At 49.9% G+C, this 22,815-nt stretch overlaps 3 protein-coding genes across 5 annotated transcripts in view; 1 reads left to right on the top strand and 2 right to left on the bottom strand.

Moving 5' to 3' along the window:
- Positions 1 to 1,122: 1,122 nt before the first annotated feature.
- Sprtn (SprT-like N-terminal domain) lies at positions 1,123 to 9,023 on the bottom strand. Of its 2 annotated transcripts, none has more exons than XM_020176635.2 (5): positions 8,329 to 9,023; positions 7,305 to 7,404; positions 5,935 to 6,063; positions 4,443 to 4,710; positions 1,123 to 3,531 (listed from the first exon to the last, which is right to left on the bottom strand). In XM_020176635.2, exons 1-5 carry the CDS (start codon positions 8,547 to 8,549, stop codon positions 2,807 to 2,809), a joined length of 1,443 nt encoding a protein of 480 aa, XP_020032224.2. In that variant the 5' UTR covers positions 8,550 to 9,023; the 3' UTR covers positions 1,123 to 2,806. The 2 variants fall into 2 exon arrangements, with proteins under 2 accessions (XP_020032224.2, XP_073912982.1); XM_074056881.1 differs by lacking the exon at positions 8,329 to 9,023 and adding an exon at positions 7,485 to 8,304.
- Positions 9,024 to 9,151: 128 nt separating this feature from the next.
- Positions 9,152 to 13,955, top strand: Exoc8 (exocyst complex component 8). The gene has a single exon (XM_020176646.2). It carries the CDS (start codon positions 9,263 to 9,265, stop codon positions 11,420 to 11,422), a length of 2,160 nt encoding a protein of 719 aa, XP_020032235.2. The 5' UTR covers positions 9,152 to 9,262; the 3' UTR covers positions 11,423 to 13,955.
- A 2,457-nt stretch (positions 13,956 to 16,412) lies between these two features.
- The window catches only part of Gnpat (glyceronephosphate O-acyltransferase), a 29,203-nt gene continuing 22,800 nt past the window's right edge, over positions 16,413 to 22,815 (bottom strand). The window contains exons 10-16 of one of the 2 annotated variants that reach the window (XM_074056879.1): positions 21,297 to 21,539; positions 20,599 to 20,678; positions 19,747 to 19,887; positions 18,704 to 18,803; positions 18,533 to 18,626; positions 17,987 to 18,048; positions 16,413 to 16,684 (exon numbers count right to left, since the gene is read on the bottom strand). In XM_074056879.1, the coding sequence (XP_073912980.1) occupies positions 16,641 to 16,684; positions 17,987 to 18,048; positions 18,533 to 18,626; positions 18,704 to 18,803; positions 19,747 to 19,887; positions 20,599 to 20,678; positions 21,297 to 21,539 (764 nt within the window). In that variant the 3' untranslated portion in view covers positions 16,413 to 16,640. The other variant, XM_074056880.1, reaches the window with a different exon arrangement.

Here is a 22,815-nt window from a genome sequence, read left to right on the forward strand (position 1 = left end):
CACGCAAGAGCCCCGACCCAGCCGGCCTAGGTTGGCACACCCAGGTTCTAACTAGCCTAACTGGTGCCTCAACCGCTTCTCCTTGAAACACTGATTTATTTTGAAAAAAACCTATCATAAAAAAGAGCTGGTGGAGTGGCTCAAGGTGTATGTAGATCCTGAGTTCAAACCCCAGTACCGCAAAAAAAAAAAAAAAAAAAAAAATTTCTGTAAGCATTGAAAAAATTACAGTCTGTAAGCTTTGGGACAGCAAGAGGGCTTGTCATCCTATTAATTTCCCATCTACCTTAGAAATAAATTCCAGCTAGGATATACACTTACCATCTACCGAAGCAAGTTCATTTTCTTAGTGTGTAACCCTGACTTAAAAGTAGCAACTTTTTATACAAACAGAATCTCCGCTCCTCTCTCCAGGGTGGGATGGCAGCATCTGAAGGCTGAACCACAATTTCTGCCTCGCTAGTAAGGCAGGACGCTTGCTTCCAAAGGGAGGATGAACAGGGAGGACTGTTTCTCTGATAGAATATAAATGCACAGACTTGGGGGGTAACAGGTTCTTCGGGAGTGAATTTTCTCAGGTCTTTAACAGATGAAGTACAGGCTTCTTTAATCTCAAGTTTCTTGCCAGTTAGAGGCAATCCCATGATCTCCAGAGCCACTGTTCCTCCAGCCCAGCGCGTCCCCTCCTCTGTCCTGCCCCCGTCCTTCCTCCTTTACCAGGCAGCCCGAGGGATGCATCACGGTGCTGCTCAACTCCAGCCCCACCTGCGTCAACAGGTGCTCATTATGGGGAAGGAAAGTGGAGAACCTGCACCCTGCCCTCAGACTCCTGCTAGACTGTCCTATCTGCAGTCTTCCTGCCCTGTAGGCCATTCACACTCCACTCCAGTGGCCAGCCTGCAGCTCTCGGCAAGGTCCCGTTGGCCCCTCTCGCCACCCCACTACCCACTAAAGGATTCTCCATGGACATCACCTCCCTGGGGAGTGTCCCCTTGGGTCCTGAGCTACGCTAACTTAACCCTTCCTGAGGCATTCCCACAGTACCAGGCACACCACACTGACATTGACCTGCTGGTTCTGCAGACATGACCTCACTGATTACCTGCATAGCTCACAAGTTGGTACCGTTTTGCTGAAAAAGTACTTTATTGCACGTAACGTGTTAAACTCATGAAAATTAAAGGCATATATTCAACAATATTTATCTATGCCATTTATCTATAAATAATTAAATACTGTTTTTAACTTCATACTTTAAGAAATACCACAACTTGTGCACATCTAACCAGACAGGTAAAAGCGCTCAGAATGCTGTGCAGACACTCCCATTCGCTGCTGGGAAGGTGTGAGGACAGCAGTTACTGAAGCAAGGCATGAGCACCCCGGTGCATACCAACGGGAACGTGCAACGACATTCTTGCAGCACTGCTCACCAAGGGCCCCAACCTGAGAACAACTCAAATGGCTCGTTAACGTTAGAGCAGGTGAAAGATTCTGGCACAGTCACATAAATGAAAACCAACACAGGCATGAAAATGAACTTCTGTACACATAAAGACACTAATTTATAAAGTTCAAACTAAACTAACCCTTGGTAATGGGTAACAGGCAAGCACGGGAGGCCTCCACTGGCACTGAGGGAAGGTGTTACACAGGTGAACACGTTAAGACTTGTGCACCTTTCTGTGAATACATTTTCTTGCAGCAAAGTTAAACAGAAAACTGAACTAAGTTTCTGGGGAACATGCCAACACACTGGAGGTGCAGGCATGAGACAACGGAGGCTGATACCAGGATCTTTGTCCCTTGCTGGAACATGGAAAAAAATACCTTTACAAAAAAAGAAACTCTAAGTGCACAAATGGTACTCCTGTTGTTGCAATGGCTTTGATTTTGGCACACAAAGGTCACAACACAGCTTCCAGATACTTCTCTCATGTGAACTAGGCAACTGTCATGTTATTCAGGCCAGTGACTTATCAGCACCAAGTTTTGATCACTTACTTTGCTATAGACTCAGTAAAATCTGGCCTGTGGAATTAGAGTGACTATATGTTAGTAATATTCCAAAGAGAAATTACTTGTCTTACTATATTTTTTATCTACTGTAGAACCTGTCATCTTTTAGTAAAAGTAGAACTGAGAAATTTTTAAAAACTAATTCTCTGAAATATAAATTCTTTAAAATATAGAAAATTCTTTAAAATCTACTGCCACCGTTCAGTATAAAGGTGGAAGAGAAAATTCTTTAAAATATAGAAAATTTATTTCCTGTTATGATTTTGAAAAAGAGAAACAGAAGACTTGAGCATTCTAAAACAACTCTTATACCTTGTCCTTAGACTGTCTGGTTAGTATGCCTGACATTGAAGATTAACATTGGCTCAGGGAATGAAAAAGTCAACTGTCAGGATTCCTGATATGAGTATTTTGAGGAGAGTGTACAAATAAGACTGAGAGACTGAAAAACCTTCAAGAGTCAGAAAGAACAAAATACGTAAAATTACACATATGCACAGAACATCTACCAGGCTGCAGACCAGGGAAGGCAGGGGTGAATGCAGCACCTTGAGACGAAAGCTCTTTGTATCTCTGAGATAGGGTCTCACGATGACAGGGCAAGCAACCTCCTGCCCCAGACTCCTGAGCACATGGGACCCCAGACTTGCACCTCTGCACCTGGCTGGAGACAATGCATTAAACTGCTTCATACATGCATAGATATGACAGAACCACAGTCTGGTGGTCACAGAACCTGTGGTTAGGCGGCAGCACACCCAGGTGACAGCCACTTCAGACTGCCTTGTCAGACTGTGGTGCTGACACCTTCTAGGCAACCATCCAAGTGCTCATTGATCTGAGCCTCCAATACTTTGCCTTGACAGACTGGACAGCTGACCAGCTGGTTCTGACCACGTGAGCTGCTGGAACTCTGGACTGTGGTTGCAGGGCATGAACTACTCTTTGGATCACTGCTACCACTTTGTACTTTCTCCTTCTTGATAAAAAAGTTGTCAAAAGCAGTCTTATCCTCCCTGGGCCGTTTTGAGGGGAACTGGTCTTCAGACCCACTCCCTTCACAGGGCATGGATGCAGAAGCAGATGCCATGGCTTTGGAGGAGCTTCTCTGGGTTCTTGAAGATGGAACCCTTTTTTGTGAACCAGAAGAGGCTGACTGCTTGGTGATGTCACCAGTGGGCCCATTCTTCACACCTCTGAATGCCTTCTGGTTGGCAACTGAGACCTTAGGAAAGTAGCTACTCAGGACACTTTGGTGACTGGTATTTGGGACAGGAGAGACTAGCTGAGAAGACTTTTTACTTAAAAAAACATTCTGTTCGAATTCTCCAATGTTGGAATTGGGTCTTGGTGCATTTGCAGAAAGGTCTAGGCTTGAGAGACTTTGGGCTTCACCAATGGTATGTGAGGTGGTCAATTTCCCAGATGACGGAGAAATGCTTGCGTTTCCAACAACATAGCCTTTTCCACTGAAGGGGGTCAGCGGCTGCACCTCCACTTTACTGGGCTTGTCTGCAAAGGAAACAAAGAAGACTGTTCTTCACAGCAACATGAATGCAGCACAGAGCTCTCAAAATGAAGTGTTTTGTTCTAACTCAGAACCATGTACTAATTACCTACTGACAAGAGGACAATCTGGAAGTCAAGATCTGGTATTGAGAAAACAAAAAGGATGAGAAAAGCCCTCCTACAGCTAAAGAATCTGCAGAATAATCCCAAAGAAAAATAAAGTGGAGTCTGCTGCTTCACTATCTCCTCCTGCTCACATTCTCCTCAACCCTGACTAGCTGGCATTTCAGATCTGGGAACTTAAGCCTGAGTCCTGAGCTCCCCTATCAAACCAACGGCTTCCCACAGGAAGGAACAATTGTGGAAACCTGCTTCCACCTCAAAAGGTGGCAACTATCATCATGTCACAGAAAGGAGACACAAGCAGACACCTGTCACATCCCTTCATCCTCCTCCCACCGGGCGGGCGTCCACCACCAGAAGTCCCTCAGATAGACTCCAACTGAGGAAGGATGCAGTCCAGGCTTATGTTCTGGGCACTGGATTTGAATTATTGTTTTTATTTTGACAGTCTTTTTTGCCTTCTGTATGGTAATAACTCAACAAAGTCACAATGGGGAAGGGACTGCACCGTATGTACTGTCAGTGGAAATTCCATTTTTACTTGCTTCTACATAGAGTAAGGTGAACTTTCCTACTGTCATCTCAGATTTCTTTCTTAGGTCTATACTGGGCACAATCCTGCTCACCTGAACCGCAGCTCTCCACTGGGTGGTGCTGTCTACACAGCAGTGGGAGCCGTGGCTGGGAGGCAGAGGTACCCACCTTTCCTCTCCACACGGCACAGGAACCCACCTTCCTCTCCACGCAGCACAGGAACCCACCTTTCCTCTCCACGCGGCACAGGTACCCACCTTTTCGCCCCACTGCCAACAAGGGCTGCTTTCCTAGCCTCATCTTTCCTCTGCCTTTCTTTGAATAGTTCTCGGGCTCCTTGATTTTTATGAACGTGCCTCCACAGGTTTTCTGATGCTCAGCCCACCAGTAGTCATGACAAGAGGGCGCCCTGTTGGTGGCGCGTTTGACGTAGCCGTAATAGGGTTGTCTGTGCTGGCAAGGCCCACTGCAGCGCCACCAGTGACGTCGATACTCATCCACCTCGTCATGGAACGTGTGGTATATCTGGACCGAGGGAGAATTTGCAGCACTCAGTACACAAGTCAGCAATGCTGAGGAAATGCTTTATACAAGCAGTATTTTTTGTTTGTTTTTTGAAATATTCCATCTCCCAGAGGTTTTTGAAAAGTTCTATTTTGGGAAGGACAGCTACTGTATTTAGTTTCTGTTCAAAAGTCCTTAACAGAAGTTAAGAAGAAGTTAATCGAATACTTCCTAAACTGTGTACAGACAGACACAAACAGGACAAAACCATGAAAACACCCTGTGAATGCTAAATGTTTCGGAAACCAAGTATTAAATGACCAAAAACTAGGATTGAAACAAGAGTCAATATCCCACTGTAGTAAGTATTACAGGAGCAGAAATAACTGAGAGCATGGCAGGGGGACTATCTGAAGACAGCACAGTGATTTCCTTAAGTCTGAACTTGTGGAGACAATGAGGCCTGCTAAAAGACTCAATCCAAGAGCTAGTGCCTGTCTTGGAAACAAAACCACACACACTGACAAGCACAGCTAACATCTGACTCGTGCTCAAATGTGTTAACATGTCCCGTGTACTTTCTCTTAGTCCTGGCTCCTCACAAGGCTCCAGCAGGCGGGCACCGTCATTAAGAGGGCGTGAGGACGGTCATCAGTGGCGCTCAGAGCATTGAGTCCACAAAGCCTGATGCCTCAGCTTCGTGAGCCTGGGCTCTGCCACCTCCTCCAGTACTATGCCAAGATGTGACTCAAAACCTCTGAAGAAGGGATGACAGAAGTGGTGGAATACAGGACAAATGAGGGGGACACTATAATGAGGGAACAAAGCTCGGAGGTTGTGCTAAGCGCACCAAGGCAGGTATAGCAGGTCTTAACCCAAAATGCTTAAAATGCTGATCTGGATGAGGCTGGAAGCCTTGGGGATATTTGCCAGAAGGCTCTGCTGCCATCTGCTATGAGGGCCAAGACAAGCCAGCTCGCTTCTGCAGGTTTCTTGTTCACTGATGAAAATCCTCAACGATAATATTTCTTTCTACCCAGTTCTCTATTTTTAATTAAAACTCAGGGATAACTACTTAATGTCATAAATATGTGTGGCGACTGGGCATGGCAGTACACATCTGTAATCCCAGAAACCCAGGAAGCTGAGGCAAAACATTTGAAAGCTCAAGGCCAGCCTGGGCTAACTAGTGAGACCCTGTGCCCACTCCCACCTCCCAAAAGAAGTACAGGTGGCTTTATATACCGTTATATTGGCTCCAGTCAGGTGGTTGAGGCGGTGCATGTGTTTACAAAACTCTGGACCATGCCCTTCCCGGTCCTTATCGTTATTAGTGACAAATAAATAAGCATGTATCATTTCATGCAGGAGGGTCTGCAACAGAAGACAGTCAACTTGTTATGGCGCTTGTGACAATAAAGATGCATGATCTTACTCTCCCTGGTCTTAACCTCCTATGAGCACAAGTTCACAAACTGTGTAAATAATTCTGAAGCCCAAAGCCCTGCAGATCCCAGTAAACAACTCCCCACTCTAAGATGGTCTTTTTTTCTTTTTTTTTTGCAGTACTGGGGCTTGAACTCAGGGCCTACACCTTGAGCCACTCCGCCAGCCCTTTTTCGTGATGGGTTTTTTTCAAGATAGGGTCTTGTGAACTATTTGCCCAGGCTGGCTTTGAACCTCGATCCTACTGAGCAGCTAGGATTCAGGCGTGAGGCACTGGTGTCCGGCTTAAGATGGCCTTTCAAGTACAATCCAAAATCCAGAAATGAGCAATAAATTCAACTACATGCATTCTGACAGGGAAAAACCCACTAGAAATGAGAAGACAAACTCAGACAATGATTGTGTCCAACACATAAACATTTATCAACTCCAAACATGTAAGGAGCTCCCAATGTCCTTACATTTTTGTCCACTTAAAGCCAGTGGACAAAAAGCCAGGTGATGTAGTATGCACCTACAGTCCCTGCTCCTCAGGAGACTGAGGCAGGAGGATCACTTAAACCAAGAGCTCAGGGCTAGCCTGGGCAAATGATCAACTGCACTCTTAAAGAGAGCTACTCTATTCAGAAGACAAACTGAAGAACTCAGGTTATATTTCAAGTTTTCAACATTCTAATTCTAAAAGAATGATAAATACATACCCATTCTCACAAAGGAGAACAAATTTAGGATCTAATTTTTGGCTCAGCTTAATTAAGTATTTTACAATGGCACATGGAACCAGACTGAGCATTCCAGGTTTTCTCCCTTTTTTTTGAGGAAGGGTAGTGGTAAAGGGGAATTGAACTCAAGGTCTTGTGCTTGCAGCCAGGCACCTACGTACGTACTACCTGAGTGCCATTCAGTTTTATACATCTACCAGTGTCCACATTTAGGTCAAATTCAAGGTTCTGGACAGCACTTGTGCTCGATCTGACCAAGAGTGACTTCTTCTAGCCATTCCTGGTATGCACCCTTGTATCCCAGAGCTCAGGAGTTTGAAGCAGGAGGATCTTAAGTTCAAGACCAGCCTGGGTTACATAGTGAAAACTGCCTCCAAAAAAAAAAAAAAAAAAAAAGAGCAAATTAAAAAATCACTGAGCTAAGAATTAGATTTACGCAAAGAATACCTCTACGAGATCCTTCCTTGGCCTCAGCTTTAGAAGGGGTTCGCTGAGCCGGATGGAACACATTCCACCTCTCCCTTCATAGATGCAAATCCCAGCACACCTGGAAAGCAGACATCACAACAATGTGTTACCTTTACCAAACACACACAGAAGGAAACAGATCAAAGAGCAAATCCTTACCCCTTCCTGGACAGTTCTGGGTGAGGAGCTGGTGCAGATGGTTTTCTTGAACATCCTCCTCCTAGGAGCAGGCACTTGCACCGCACCCCACTTACACACACACACACAATGCTGAGAAGAAAATCCCTCTCTCAACCCCACTCTGTTCCCACAGCCATCATCAGCAGATGGTGATTGACCAGCCCGCATGCAGCAGCACATCTCCAAAAGGGCCACAGAGCCTGTGCAAAGAGAACTGCTCTCTAACGGTTTTCCGCCAATTCCCTTCATTTCAAATTGGGATTCCCAAACTTAACAGTTAGAAAAGGGGTCCTGTTAGAGCATCACTGAGACCCCCCGCCCCGGGTCCAGCGCACTCTAGTGGTGTCGTGTGGGCCCACAAGCTTAGGGTCTCTGGGGACAGGGTCAGGGCCCTAGGCCCTGAAGGTCCCTAGGTCCAGAACATTTTAGGGATAAGGGTCAGGACAGCAAGACTTGAAGGGCTCTAGATCTAGTGAAATCCACGGATAGAAGTCAGGACCACAGGTCCTGAGAGTCCCTGAATCCAGCACATTCTGGGTACAAAGCGGTCAGGACAGCAGGACCGAGGGTCTCAGGTCTAGGACACTCTAGGGACAAGGCCAGGACCTGAGGGTCTCCAGGTCCAGAGCAGTCTGGGGACAGGGTCAGGACCAGACGTCCTTAGGGGCTCTGGGTTCAGTGCACTCCAGGTGCGGGCCAGGGTCAGGACCGCAGGTCGCCGGGGACGTCTCGCTCCCGCATGACGCCCACCGCGCGCGGGGACACCAACGACAGCCCTGGGCCTCGCTCCCCCGCGTTCGGAGCCGTTCGCGGGCGCACTCACAGTGTCATGCGCACGCTCCACTTCACCTCCACCGCCTCCAGCTGGCCCCAGAAAAAGCGGTCGTTGAACTGCACGAACAGCGCCTGCAGGTCCGGGGTGGGGTCCACCAGCTCCCAGGACGCGTCCACCAGGGACAACGGCTCCCGCGCCGCCTCGCGCTGGGCGGCCCGCGCGTCCCACTCCTCCTGCAGCCGTAGCGCCACCACCAAGTCCTCATCCATCGCGCCGCTCCGACCCCGTCGCGACCCTGTCGCGACCCTCCGACTAACCCAGCCCGGGTCGCGACCCTCCGACTAACCCAGCCCGGGTCGCGACTCTCCGACTAACCCAGCCCGGCTCGCCTGCGCGCGGGTCTCGCGAGACTTCAGGGCCCAGCTGCCGAGCGCGCGAGCTCGCTTCGAACGCCGGAGCAGCGAAGTCTCGCGACGGAAGGCAACACAATGCTGCCCCGAGGGCGCAGACCTGGGAACTCCGGGTTCCGGCAGAGGAGGGTTTCAGAAAGCCTTCACACCTACAAGCACCCCGCGCCCCACTTCAGTACAGAGGCGACTGGCCTCTCACTTCCGCAGTCACCCGCCCATGCGCCCTAAACCTACGGCGGTCTCGCGCAGCCGCACGGCCCCTTTCGGGGTCGGCGCAGGCGCAGTGCGATGCTCATCTCAGCCCCGACGCAAGCGCCGTATGACGCCTGTCTCCGACGCAGGCGCAGTGCGACGCTCGGCTCGGCCCCGACGCAGGCGCAGTGCGACACCTGTCTCTGACGCAGGAGCAGTGCGACGCTCGGCTGAGCCCTGGCGTAGGCGGCGGCGGCGGCGGCGGCGGCGGCGGCGGCGGCGGCGGCGGCTTCTGGCTCTCTCGCCTGCTTCCCTCGGCCGCCGGGCTCCGGGGCGAGTGACAGCGACTACCGGTCGCCGGCACGGAGAGGGCGACGACCATGTCGGACAGTGGGGCGAGTCGCCTTCGGCGGCAGCTGGAGTCGGGGAGCTTCGAGGCGCGGCTGTACGTGAAGCAGCTGTCGCAGCAGTCGGACGGGGACCGCGACCTGCAGGAGCATCGGCAGCGCGTCCAGGCGCTGGCGGAGGAGACGGCGCAGAACCTGAAGCGCAACGTCTACCAGAACTACCGGCAGTTCATCGAGACGGCACGCGAGATCTCCTACCTGGAGAGCGAGATGTACCAGCTCAGCCACCTGCTGACGGAGCAGAAGAGCAGCCTGGAGAGCATCCCGCTGGCGCTGCTGCCGGCCGCGGGCGCGGGCGCGGGCGCGGCGGCCGGCGAGGACGCGGGGGGCGCGGGGGCGCGGGAGCGGGGCCGCGGGGCCGCGGGCTTCCTACCCGGCCCCGCGGGCGCCCCGCGCGATGGCCCCGGCGCGGGCGAGGAGGGCAAGCAGCGCACGCTCACCACGCTGCTGGAGAAGGTGGAGGGCTGCCGGCACCTGCTGGAGACACCGGGCCAGTACCTGGTGTACAACGGGGACCTGGTGGAGTACGAGGCGGACCACATGGCCCAGCTGCAGCGCGTGCACGGCTTCCTCATGAACGACTGCCTGCTGGTGGCCACCTGGCTGCCGCAGCGGCGCGGCATGTACCGCTACAACGCGCTCTACCCGCTGGACGGGCTGGCCGTGGTCAATGTCAAGGACAACCCGCCCATGAAGGACATGTTCAAGCTGCTCATGTTTCCCGAGAGCCGCATCTTTCAGGCGGAGAACGCCAAGATCAAGCGCGAATGGCTGGAAGTGCTGGAGAACACCAAGAGGGCGCTGGGCGAGAAGCGGCGTCGGGAGCAGGAGGAGGCCGCCGTCCCGCGAGCGCCGCCCGCCGCCGTCAAGGGCAGCAACCCCTTCGAGGACGACGACGACGACGACGACGAGCCGGAGGCTCCCGAGGAGGAGGAGGAGAAGGTGGACCTGTCCCTGGAGTGGATCCAGGAGCTGCCCGAAGACCTGGACGTCTGCATCGCCCAGAGGGACTTCGAGGGCGCCGTGGACTTGCTGGACAAGCTGAACCACTACCTGGAAGACAAGCCCAGCCCGCCCCCCGTGAAGGAGCTCAGGGCCAGGGTGGACGAGCGCGTACGGCAGCTGACCGAGGTGCTGGTGTTCGAGCTGTCCCCCGACCGCTCGCTGAGGGGCGGCCCCAAGGCCACCCGCCGGGCCGTGTCGCAGCTGATCCGCCTTGGCCAGTGCACGAAGGCCTGCGAGCTGTTTCTGAGAAACAGGGCGGCGGCCGTGCATACAGCCCTGCGCCAGCTGCGCATCGAGGGCGCCACTCTGCTGTACATCCACAAGCTGTGCCACGTGTTCTTCACCAGCCTGCTGGAGACTGCCAGGGAGTTCGAGACTGACTTCGCAGGTACCGACAGCGGTTGCTACTCCGCCTTCGTGGTCTGGGCCCGCTCGGCCTTGGGCATGTTTGTGGACGCCTTCAGCAAGCAGGTGTTTGACAGCAAGGAGAGCCTGTCGACCGCCGCCGAGTGCGTGAAGGTGGCGAAGGAGCACTGCCAGCAGCTGGGAGAGATCGGCCTGGACCTCACCTTCATCATCCACGCCCTGCTGGTGAAGGACATCCAGGGCGCCTTGCACAGCTACAAGGCGATCATCATCGAAGCCACCAAACACCGCAACTCCGAGGAGCTGTGGCGGCGCATGAACCTGATGACGCCCGAGGCCCTGGGCAAGCTCAAAGAGGAGATGCGGAGCTGCGGGGTTAGCAACTTCGAGCAGTACACGGGCGACGACTGCTGGGTGAACCTCAGCTACACCGTGGTGGCCTTCACCAAGCAGACCATGGGCTTCCTGGAGGAGGCTCTGAAGCTCTACTTCCCCGAGCTGCACATGGTGCTCCTGGAGAGCTTGATGGAGGTCATCTTGGTCGCCGTTCAGCACGTGGACTACAGCCTCCGGTGCGAGCAGGATCCCGAGAAGAAGGCTTTCATCAGACAGAACGCCTCCTTTCTGTACGAAACAGTCCTCCCGGTGGTGGAGAAGAGGTTCGAGGAAGGGGTGGGGAAGCCTGCGAAGCAGCTCCAGGACCTGAGGAACGCATCCCGACTCATGCGCGTGAACCCCGAGAGCACCACCTCTGTGGTGTGAGCCACCCACCGCGGGCATCGTTTGCATTGAGCGCATCCGCACAGGCCTTCGCCCCTCTGGCTGCTTACACATAGAAAGTGCCCTCGAAGAAGTGGAGTCAGAAGGAGGAAGAAAGTATGTTAACTTAAGCCCAAATAACAAAAATACCTTAGGTTATTAAACTGTTCTGCGCTTTCCTTTAACATTATGCTAATTCTTTGATGAAATGTATGGCATTTCAGATTGTCAAAACACACCTTTTCCCAGGATGTATTACCCACCGCAGAAATGCTGCCTGTAAATACATAGAGCCAAAATGACAGGGTTCTTCAACAGGTAGTTCCATGTAGAGCACCCCTGTGTTTCCTTAAGCTAATGGAACAATTTGGAGGAAAAGAACAAGACTTGGGAAAATTTTTTTTAGGGTAAATTTTAGTCAAAAGAACCCTTTCTTGAAACTGCTAGTGTGTGGATGGCAAACACTCCCATCCTTGTAGAAACAAACACAATTTGGCTGGCATTTCCAACATAATTTTAAAGGCTGATTATTACTTTGTGTGTGTTTGTATGTGGTACTGGGGCTTGAACTCAGGGCCTACACCTTAAGCCACTCCACCAGCCCTTTTTTATGTTGGGTCTTTTGAGATAGGGTCTCCTGAGCTGTTTGCTGGGGCTGGCTTCAAACCACAATCCTCTTGATCTCTGCCTCCTAGGATTACACGTGTGATCCACCAGTGCCTGGCCAAGGCTGGTTATTTAGATGCTAATTAGTGGCTTTATAATACTTAATTTGGGAGCATTTACTTGGAAATCGGAAGGACCACATACATTTATCAACATATTCCTGCATTGTGTGAATTCGCAGAGTACTGTTTTTGTAAATTAAATAAATAGAAGCAATAATAAAAACAGAACCCATTTTGGAGCCTGGCAGTGCCAGTGACTTTTGGCTCCTTGTAGGTTTCTCCACCCCTTTGGCATGCTTATATGGCAGCTCTGTCTTCAGGCAGATGGAAAAATGTTTCCACTGAGCTCATTGGGATTGCAGTACTGGGGGATGGGCAGTTAGAAAAAATCCTGTGCAAATCCTGATGTCTCAAGAATGATTGCTCGGAGCAGAGATTTGTATTTCTCACAGTGGAGAAGGGGTGAGACCAAAGTGAAAACACAGGAAGAAGGGCCTTTTGAGACTCAGAATGCTCCATGCCAGTTTCCTGTCTTATTTTACTATTCCTTGTTTTTGAAGGATTTCAGATTATGCAGCTTACTTCAGATCATTCAATACAACAAAAATATCTCAAGAAACGTGAGCTTCCCAAGGTATATTAGCTGTGCTCTGCTGTGCTATGTCACATTCTCAAGTCTTGGAGAGGGTTTGCTGAGATGCATCTTATCCCAGCTTCTGCTGGGCTTCTGTCACCGTGCCATTTTCTATGCCGTGATTTCTAAAGGTCATGTCCTTTAGCTGAATAAAAATGGTGGTGTTATGACTGGAAATTACATAAAACCTAAAATGGATTTTGAATAGTGGTTCAGGGTTGTAAAACTCCTTAATTACGCAGATGCCGGGCCAGCACCTTTATTTTCCTTGTAGCTATTCGGATTTAAAAGGTTGAAAAGTGTGAGTCATAAATTTTTTTTTTTTTGGGGGGGTTTGAACTCAGGGTCTTGTGCTTACCAGGTGGGTGCACTACACTTGAGCCATGCCCCCAGTCCAGAGATTTTTTTTTTTTTTTATGTAACTTTAAGGTTTTCTTGATAACTGTAACTGGGTATTTTAGCCAAACAAAGATGATTATATTTCATTTTTTAAAGATCACTGGGAACTTGAATTTATTTATAAAGTGCTGTGATTGTCATTATTTTGTGCCATTTATGGTTTCTGATGTTTCATATGAAACGTGTACTGTGTAAATAGAAGCCACTGGGTCCCAGGAACTGGTATTTCTGAAATGGAAATTCCTTGTAGGGCATGAGGTTGTATATTCTCCGAAATACAACTGGTTGCTTCTTTCTTCTGTTAAAAACTCACATGCTCCTTAGGCCAGCCATAGCTGAAGGACATCCTCAGTGCTGAGCTGTAGCACCTGTGCCCGGCACTGGGCTGGCACTGCCCTCCTCTAGGTGGTGTCAGGGCTCTCTCCTCTAACAATGGAAGGCGACCACTTACACCTGCTTCTTGAGCGCTTCAGTCACAGCCCTCACACGCTGGGAACCAGATCTGGGTGAATTAATTACTGTTGGGGAAAAGGCACCCTGTGGGATTAAGTCTCTTTCTGATGAGACCCTTGTCACTTTGGTCCTGAAACTCATTTTTGTTGAGGATACTGCCGGCAGTCTCATCAGCTCCTTCACCTGCCACCTTGGTATCTTACCTGGAACTGGCAACTTGGGAATATAAAATGCGTGCATTTCACTTTTGATATGCTGTGGTATGAGGGAATCTGAAATGCTTTATAAAATAAAGCTTAAAATGTTCTTTCACTGGATAAAATCGATTGTTGTTAGTGTTAAACCTGCTTTAATCAATATTCTTAGGTTCTTGTTACTGTCATTTTTGTTTGTTGGCTTTTTTAGACAGGGTCTCCCTGTAGTCCAGGCTGGTCTCAAACTCAGGACTCTCTCACCTCAGCCTTTCAAGTGCTGGAATTAAGGTGTGTGTGACATAGTCACACATACGTACTTTTTTGTTTTATGTATGTGAGAACAGAAAGGTCTTAGCTTACTTGAATATTCTGCTTACTGTCAGAATTGTGAATAAACAGACTTTTAATTTTTTGGGGTGTTGGGATCAAAGCCAGGGACTCGTGCAGGCCAGGCAAGCATTCTACAACCACCCCTGCACCCCCCGTCTTCCGGGGTGGCTATTTTAACTTGGTGTGAAAACAGTGTCACTTTATTTGTAACCTTTGACTTGGTTAAGCTACCTGCTGTCCTTGGCTTTGGGCCTTTCTTAACACTTCAAAGCAGCGCCAGCTCCAGAGCTGACAGGAGGGGTAGAGGGGCAGAGGCTGGGGGTGGGGGTGCGGCAGTGTGCTATAAAGCTGAGGGGTAGGTGGGGTGGGGTAAGGCCCTGCTGGGAAGCTAACGCCTGGCCTCCCAGGAAGCAGCTATGCTTTGGCAGTTTGGGGTTTACTCGGTGTCTTGGGAGGATGGCTAATGAGGACACTGAAGACGCCAAGCCCTGCCTGCCATCCAGAGTTCCAAGTCTCCCTCATTCTTCACTGCACCCCATCACTCCCACCTGCCTGCTTGCCTGACTCCCTCTAGAGCAGAGAGATGGAACACAAATCTGGCCACCTGCACCCCAAACTTGTCTGTCCAAACCCAGCCTGTGTTCTAAACAGGTCTAAAGGTAAATAAAGGCCGTTTTAGTCTTCAATATGAATGTGTCTGGCAAGGGTAACATGGAGAAAAGTACGCACACTGTCCAAGGTGCTTTCTACTCTGTTCAGTAAGAAGTGGACAGGGCACTAATCTCCCAAAGTCCGGCACTCATGGCACAGCAGGCCTCCCCTGAGGGCAGTGGCTCAGTGCCCATCAAGGAGCATCACCTGTGTGTGAGAAGGAACACTTCACTGACACAGCTCGTCTCCACATACGGAATCCCTCTGGCTACCCCCCAGCACAGAGGGCTGTCGCCCACGCACGCCATAGGCGGCAGCTCTCCAAACTGGGTGTACAGTAGCAGCAGTGTGGCTTCTAGGGACACAGGTAGTTCTGAAATCCTGAGCTCAGTGACTTTCCCTAGCTCTTAGATTCCACCTCACCTGTCTTGTGAGTTACCCCTGCTGCTGCTGCTGACTGGCTTGTACCCCCAATTCGTATATTGAAGCCCCAGCCCCAGTGTGCCTGTATTTGGAGTAGGGCCCAAGAGAAGCGACTGGTTTGATGCAGTCATGAGGATGGGGCCCTCATAACAAGATTAGTGATTTTTTTTTAACAGGATCTTGGTATGTAGCCCAGGCTGGTCTTGGATTTGAGATCCTCCTGCCTCAGCCTCCTGAGTGCCGGGATCATAGGTGTGTGCTACTGCATTAGCCCAGGGCTAGTGATCTTAGCAGAAGGGACGCCAGTGCTCCTGCTTCCTCTCTACAGAGGCCATGTGGGTGGGCACAGAGCAAGATGGCAGCCATGTCCAAGCCCAGAAGAGAGATTTCAGGACTTTGGCCTCCAAACTGAGAAATGAAAACCTGTGCTTAAGCGACCCATTCACCACACCGCCACCACAGCCCCAGGTGACCCCTGCGTCTACCTTTAACCTCACTATCAGTGCTCAGCCGTGCTGATCGTCTTTTGGGTTCCCCAGAACCTCCTCCAGGACCGTCTGACCACTGCTCTCTCTGCACACACAGCTCCACAACCCGTCCTCCATCACCAAGCCCCACCTCTGTGAGCTGCTTCTGGCTCACTTGGCAGCAAGATGCCAGGCTTCTCATCTTATGTCAAGCTTCTCTTCCCTTGGTACTTAAGCACTCTGGGCATCACACAGAATCTCTTACACTTTTGTTGATTAAGGACCTTGGTGGCAAAATTTAAAGAAGATAATTTAGTGTACATCTTTGTCAAACTTGTACTTGTGTGAAGCAACTTTAATCAAGTATGTAAGATACAGGTTGAATACTCCTTATCCAAAAATGCTTGGGACCAGAGGTGTTTCAGATTTAGGGTAATATTTAGATTTTGGAACATCTGCTTATCCAAAATGAGGTATCTTGGGAATTTGAACCAAGTCTAAGAAATTTCTTTGTTTTATATATCCCTGACACACAGAGCCTGCAGATAATTGCACATGGCATTTTCGGTGCTCCTGGGTTTTGACTGGGACCCCTCCCATGAGGTCAGGAGTGGGATTTTCCACCATGGTGGCATGGTGGTACTGCGTGTTTTGGGACAGGGAATGCTCACCTGAGCCTCCTTCTCTAGTGGCTTCCCTTACCAGCCAAGCGGTCAGTGCTGACACAGGAGGCTGAGAGCTGCTAGTGAAGCAGGCTAGGTTTGCTCTTCCAAGCATGTTTTCAAAAGGTTGCTTTATTTAAAACACATACAGGGTGACACAAATGCCTCTGACCATCCCGTGGTGAGGAAGATCACACGACTGTTCACAATGATCACCTCTTCCTCTCTGTGAGTCCACAGGTTGCAAAGTCTGAAGAGCACAAGAAGATGTGTCTCTTCCTTTATGTCTGTTTGTAACTTCTTTTTAACAGTAATTATGTGACCAAGTTTTCCATAAGCATTAAAGTTTTGCAGTGGCTGGTTTTCCTATTGGCGTCTTACAACCTAGACAAACAAGAGACAGTTCATGAGACGAGGGTGATTCTGCCCTACCTTGTTCCCAGACCTTTGTGGGCTGAGCAACCCCAGTGGGGATGGGGTCCACTGTGCGGGAGAAGCAGCCATGCTGAGAGAAGACGGCACAGCCAGGACTGCAGAGAGAGCCAGGTGCTGACTGTCGTTGCCAATTATGTGTCCAGTGCATTCACGTGCAGCTCATCTGCTTCCCACCCTCACGACTGAGGCCTATAGGAGTGCTGACTACCTGCTTCCTTACCAAATGTGAACTCAAGTTTCAAGGTTACATATCCTGAGGTTTCAGCCATGACATAAGCAGAACCTGTGGCCTTTCTTCCACAAGGTCTCAAACTTCACCCTCCAGCCTGCATGACTCCACTGCCCTCTGCCCTCTCTTCCGCCATTCTCCTTCCTCCACATGCTCTGGCCTGGTTTTCCCAGTCCAGCACACATCAACCCAAAGCTGTGCTTTGCAGCCCTCACAAGTGTCCCTGAGTTATGCCACACTCAATAATATAGAACTTACTCAATATAATCGAAAGATGATTTTTTTTTTTTTTGGCAGTACTGGGGTTTGAACTCAGAGCTTCACGCTTGCTAGGCAGGCGCTCCACCACTTGAACCACTCCACCAGCCCTTTTTTGTGTTGAGTATTTTCAAGATAGGGTCTCATGAACTATTTGCCCAGGCTGGCCTTGAACCGCAATCCTCCTGATCTCTGTCTCCTGAGTAGCTAGACTTATAGGCATGAGCTGCCAGTGCTCCGACTTCAGACAATTATTTTTAAATGTTAACACCTCCCCTTCTAAAATCACCCTGTAATCCCTATCAGTACTTGGCTCACCCACACGTGCCTGCCTTTCTGGACGGGACCCTATCTGTGTAAGCTGACAGGGTGTGGTGCAGTGAAGTCAGTGATTCCCCCAATGACGTGCAGCAGCCCTAATTCTGCATCTGGAAAGACCCCATCCCTCTCCACAGAGAGGGATGTTCATGAGGACCAGATGAGAGGACCTCACCATGACTAGCTGTCAAGGGGCTGCACCTCTGATTCAGGTAATGGGCTCCACTGGGAGCTGAATCTCTGTGATGCACAACACTGCCCCTTTTATGACTGCTGTGTTTTTCTGTCTTTGTATTTTCTCTTTAGTTTCCTTCAGAAAATACTAGACTAAGTCAGTGGTTTTGTTTATAGACTCTACTGTTCCTTTGGATAAAGTATTTGCTATTTCTAGTACACACTGATAAACACAAGGTGAAGATTCACTGAGTTTATTCAGCTGCACTTACCAAGCATTTCCTCCAACTTGGTGGTGGCTGGTTCATTCACACGGAATACAAAGCCATTATTTCTGGGAAAAAGAATGATGAGCTCCGTTACTGCGTACAGCAGGGTGAAAGAGGATTTCAACGCGATACTGCACACACCACAGAGGCTCATGGCCTCTTGCCTGACCAACCTCCTGGCTTCATGCTTCCTCTGACTGTGCAGGGCGCACAACACAGTCAGTTTACACATTAAGCTTTATACTCATTACAGTCAGGCACTTAGGAAAATGTCTGTTTATCCATCCATCCACCCCTCCCCACACCCTCGCTACATTCCCCCCAAATCTTTCTTATAACTGATCTATAAATCTCAGTATTAGGTCAAAGCCAAATTACTGGCCTTCAGTACTTTTATCCTTTGCTTCAGGTTCATGGCATTAAGATGCAGGCAGCTCAGGCTGACTGAACCTCGAGGAAGGGGTCAGTTGACACAGCGCTGTCCCTAGGCGATACCTGGCAATGTCTGTGTCTCATGCTGCCGTGCCGTGTCACTCACACAGTACTTACACCTTCTTCTTCTCCACCACACCAAGTCGCACAAAAGCTGCTAAGGCATTCTTCTGCACATCAGAAGATAATACATCGTAACACTGAGAGGCGCCTGGAGTGAGGAAGGGGGTGGTCAGTGGATTACCTTGTTCTCTCCTGAAGGAAATCAGCTGACAGAGTGTGACTGACCTTGATCAAGAAGCTGACTTGTGAACTTCCTCACTGCACACAGGTAGTGTTTCTCAGTGAAGCAGTCCTCTTCCTCGTACAGGAGGTATTTGCAAATGATCTGATTTGGAAAGGGAGGGTGAGCTGAACACAGACAACAGTGGACACATGGCCCTCCTTAAAGCCCAGTGTTCCATGAAGGGACAGACGACCCTCGGAGTCTAAGCAGAGAACACTGGAGAAGTCTTAGAACATCTCTCCAGAGCTCTATTACTTTTTATAATTAGAAGAGTTTAAAATAATATGGCCATTTATTAAAATTTCATTTTTCATAATAGTTGGTTACAAGTTCATTACTGCCAGCTTCATATATCTTACGCTACTTGGGAAGGAAGGAGCTAGTGTTTGTTGACTTTCTTTCTCCTAATGCACCTAACAATGAGTTAGGCCTAAAAGACTAGAGAACTACTGTTTACCAAGTGCCCACTAAATGACAGGCTCCTTGTGGGGAGGCCGACAGGTTCATCTCACAAACCACAGGCACCACGTGCCAGGAAGCCGGTCCAGCACCAACAGTCAGTGGTCATGGAACCAAGAGCCATAGAGCCCTCTCCTCTGGGATGTTCATGTGAGGCCCTCACATTTCAAACACCCTCCCCTCCGAGTTCTGGAGAAATTCCTGCTTTCTGTGCCTGCTCCTAACAAGCTCTTCAGATAACCAGCTTGTTCTCTCCCTTCCACCATCTACATTTAGTAAGATCAGTAACTGATGTACAACTCACTCAAGTCCTGCATTCACTGAGCAGTATGTACCAAACAGCTGACTACACACGAAGAATAAAACGGACACAGACTGATAGCAGTTCTCAGGTCTAACCGAGCACTCCTCTGCAATGGGCTCAGCCTCCTGTCTGCACCTGAGAGGTGAAAGACTCATGGAATTATCTAGTTCTACCTTTCACCTGGGGAAGACACTGCCCTGCAGAGCAGAAGTACGCAGTCTCAGAGCGTCTCAGGGTACTCGATACGGGGAGCATATGGGAGAATCTGCAAAGTTTACATACCTGGTAGCACTCTACGAAAGGCTTGAAGAGTCCCTCTAGAAATCCTGATATGGCATTTCCTTTGTCTGTGATGAGGATGTCCTTCCCAGTCACTTGTATGGCCTCACTTTTACAAAGCAAGTAGCAGCCTTCTTCAAAGTCCTAAAAGGGAAGGGGAAATCATACCACCTGACACAGATCTCTGGGTCCTGGTCCCACAGCCCTCCCAGAACCACCCTACTACAGACACAGCCAGAGTCCCAACACAACGAACACCTATGAGACTAAGATGGGCGATCTTGCACTCTGCATGGCTTGTTCCCCAGATTCAAACATCAAGTGCAAATAGCAAGTCATAAAATATGTATGAATGTGCTCCTACACAAAATCCCAGCAGCCCTGCCCTCGCCCTCAAAGAACAAAGATGCGCTCCGGAGCACAGCACACAAAACCTACTCCAATGGCTATCTATGCTGTCCGTGTCCACCTGATAAGCCCGCAGTTTAGCTCTGGGAGCCTGACCATTCCTCGGCTGCCCACACTGTCAGGCAAGACCACCACTTGCCATTCTCAAAGCACAGGCATGGCCTGGCTGACACACTGCACCATGTCTCGACATGAAAGGCGTTCTGATTTATAAATGCTTGCTACAACAGGACTCGTTTAAATATTTACAGTGGCTGCACTAATGGTTCAAAGAATGATCCTCTCACCAAATAATCCCTAAGCTCTTAATTAAATTGACTGAGAATCAAATCCGTGTCTGAACTGTGAACCCGGACAGAGACAACAGGCTGCCTGAGGCGTGCCGGAACAAAACCTGACATCTACAGGATGCTCGCTGCAGCAAGCTTGCTCACCGTCAGGACTTACCCTGAGTGTGTTTCCTGGAAGGAAGATGAACTCATCTAAAAACACATCGTGTAGGAAGTGGAAGCAACTGTAGACATCCTCTGGAAATAATTCGTTACATCAAATTACAACACTGCTTTTTAACTTTCGGGGACAACCAGGAAGCCCATGATACCCTGACTTGCAGTCCTTCAAAGGAAGCAGAAATCAACCCAAGTTTTACCTACCTAGAGGGCAAACTGCAGGCTAGCACAGTCTGAATGGCTGAATATAAATACAGTGTACCAGTATAGGAATGAGTCCCCAGCAGACAGGGTCTTCCCTCCAGGGCCAGGGCTCCTAGCAGAGTGGGAAGGGAACTGACAACCAAGTTCCCTTTATAACCAACCCATCTTCTACATCTCTGTGTCTTCAGCTTGCTGCCTTACGGTCATCCATGGAGTGCTGAGAAAAGAAAACCACCCCAAACACTACAGTGTGTCCCCATGCCTAGTGATTCTAGGGCAGACCTGGGTGGAGATCCCTGGTCTTCACTACAGCTCCTGTCAGCAAGAAGCATGCTTTGCTTGCCAACTTCCCAGGGCAGCAAGATGTAGCCACAATTAAGCATGGCCTTCCAGTTCCTCACATATATGGGGAACGAACCCTAACTTCTAAGTACAAACGCCTGGTTCTTGTTGGCGTGTAGACTAAACAGAGGTCACGATCCTGAGAGTTACCTTTCCTGAACCTGGGTGTCATGTGCAAGGCCACAGCTACTAGAGAGGGACGGACAAAAGTGTTGAGCAGCTGGTTCCTATACGCTGAGCACATGAGGAGAGTGACATGCTGGAAAATGAGCCCATCGACCACTTCCGAGTCCCCGGAATCCACTTTCAGAACCACCCGGTCTTTGACAAGGCTGGCAAGGTTGGAGTGCAGAAGAATGCTGGACAACACTACTTCTTCAGCAGGCTTGTTATCTACACACAGACAACATGTTTGCGTGAGTCACTGCAGCCTCCCAGCTGTGCCCACCCATCTCTCCAACGGGTCCATCTTCAGAGCTAGTAGCAGGTTGTTTTCTAAAGGCTGCCTGTCTTTCTTCCCTGCTTGAAACCCACACTTGCTGCCCATAGCCTGGACATTGGTCCAGATCTATGGCCTGCCAGCCTACCCAAGCCAGCTGTTATCCACTGCTGACATGCCCACCTGACCACTTCACATTCCTAATCCCTGTGTGAGCCAGTCTCCCTCCCTCATCTTCCTGAAGAGCTCCTCTCCCCTCAAGCTGGGCTCAAGGTCCCTTCTGTGAAGCCCTCCTTCCCCACAGTGCTCTCAGGAATCCTTGCAGTGGCCACAGCTGCTTGTGTGTCTATACCACTGATCCCATCGCTCGTTCACATACAACCCAGCCATCCAAACCTGTCGATTGGGAGACCCCCAGAACAGTGATGGCCACCTGATCACTTGTGTCCTGGAAGGACCCACCACAGATAGATTGCTCAGTGCACACTGCAGGAATGAAGAGTAGGTACCTGACTGTAAATCATTATCTGATCTTACAAGTACTGCATTTCAAACAATTTTACATCAACGGGCTTGAAAACAACATAAGCTATGATTGTCCAGGACACCTGAAACTCCCAGCACAGTTTTTGCTGAGATGCTTTATCAGAGAACTGCAACAGCTGCAAGGCCAGCCAGACCTGTACTCCTGACCACAAGCGGGACAGACGTGCTTCAAACACAGCGGGATTTTAAAGGAGGTGGGTAGAGGGAGGGTTTGTGCAGCTATTCTGCACTTGATAGGTGCCAAGGAGATGGTGTCCCCCAGGCTGAGAGTTTCGGAGGGAATGGCATGTGAACAGCTCTTCTCAGGTGGGCCCCACGCTGGGTTCCTCACCCCCAGTGGGTGACTGGCTTTCTGTCCCTTTGAGCAACACTGTGCAAAGACCTATGTGGGTTTCTCATGTCCAGGATACAGCATTCACAAATTTGTTTTGGCAGCACTGGGGTTGAGCTCAGGGCCTCGTGCTTGCCAGGCAGGGGCTCTACCACTTCAGCCATGCCCCAGCCCTTCTGGCTTTATTCTTGATGCCTGGCTCAGCCTGGACTGACATCCTCCTCCCTAAGTAGCTGGGATGACAGGCATGTACTACCACATCCAAGTTTCATTGGTTGAGACAAGATCTAGTGAGGCAGCATCTCGCGAGCTGGGATTTAGTGAACTTTTTGCCTGGGCTGGCCTCAAACATG

This window comes from Castor canadensis, chromosome 15 (assembly GCF_047511655.1).
Source record: "Castor canadensis chromosome 15, mCasCan1.hap1v2, whole genome shotgun sequence".
NCBI lineage: Eukaryota > Metazoa > Chordata > Mammalia > Rodentia > Castoridae > Castor > Castor canadensis.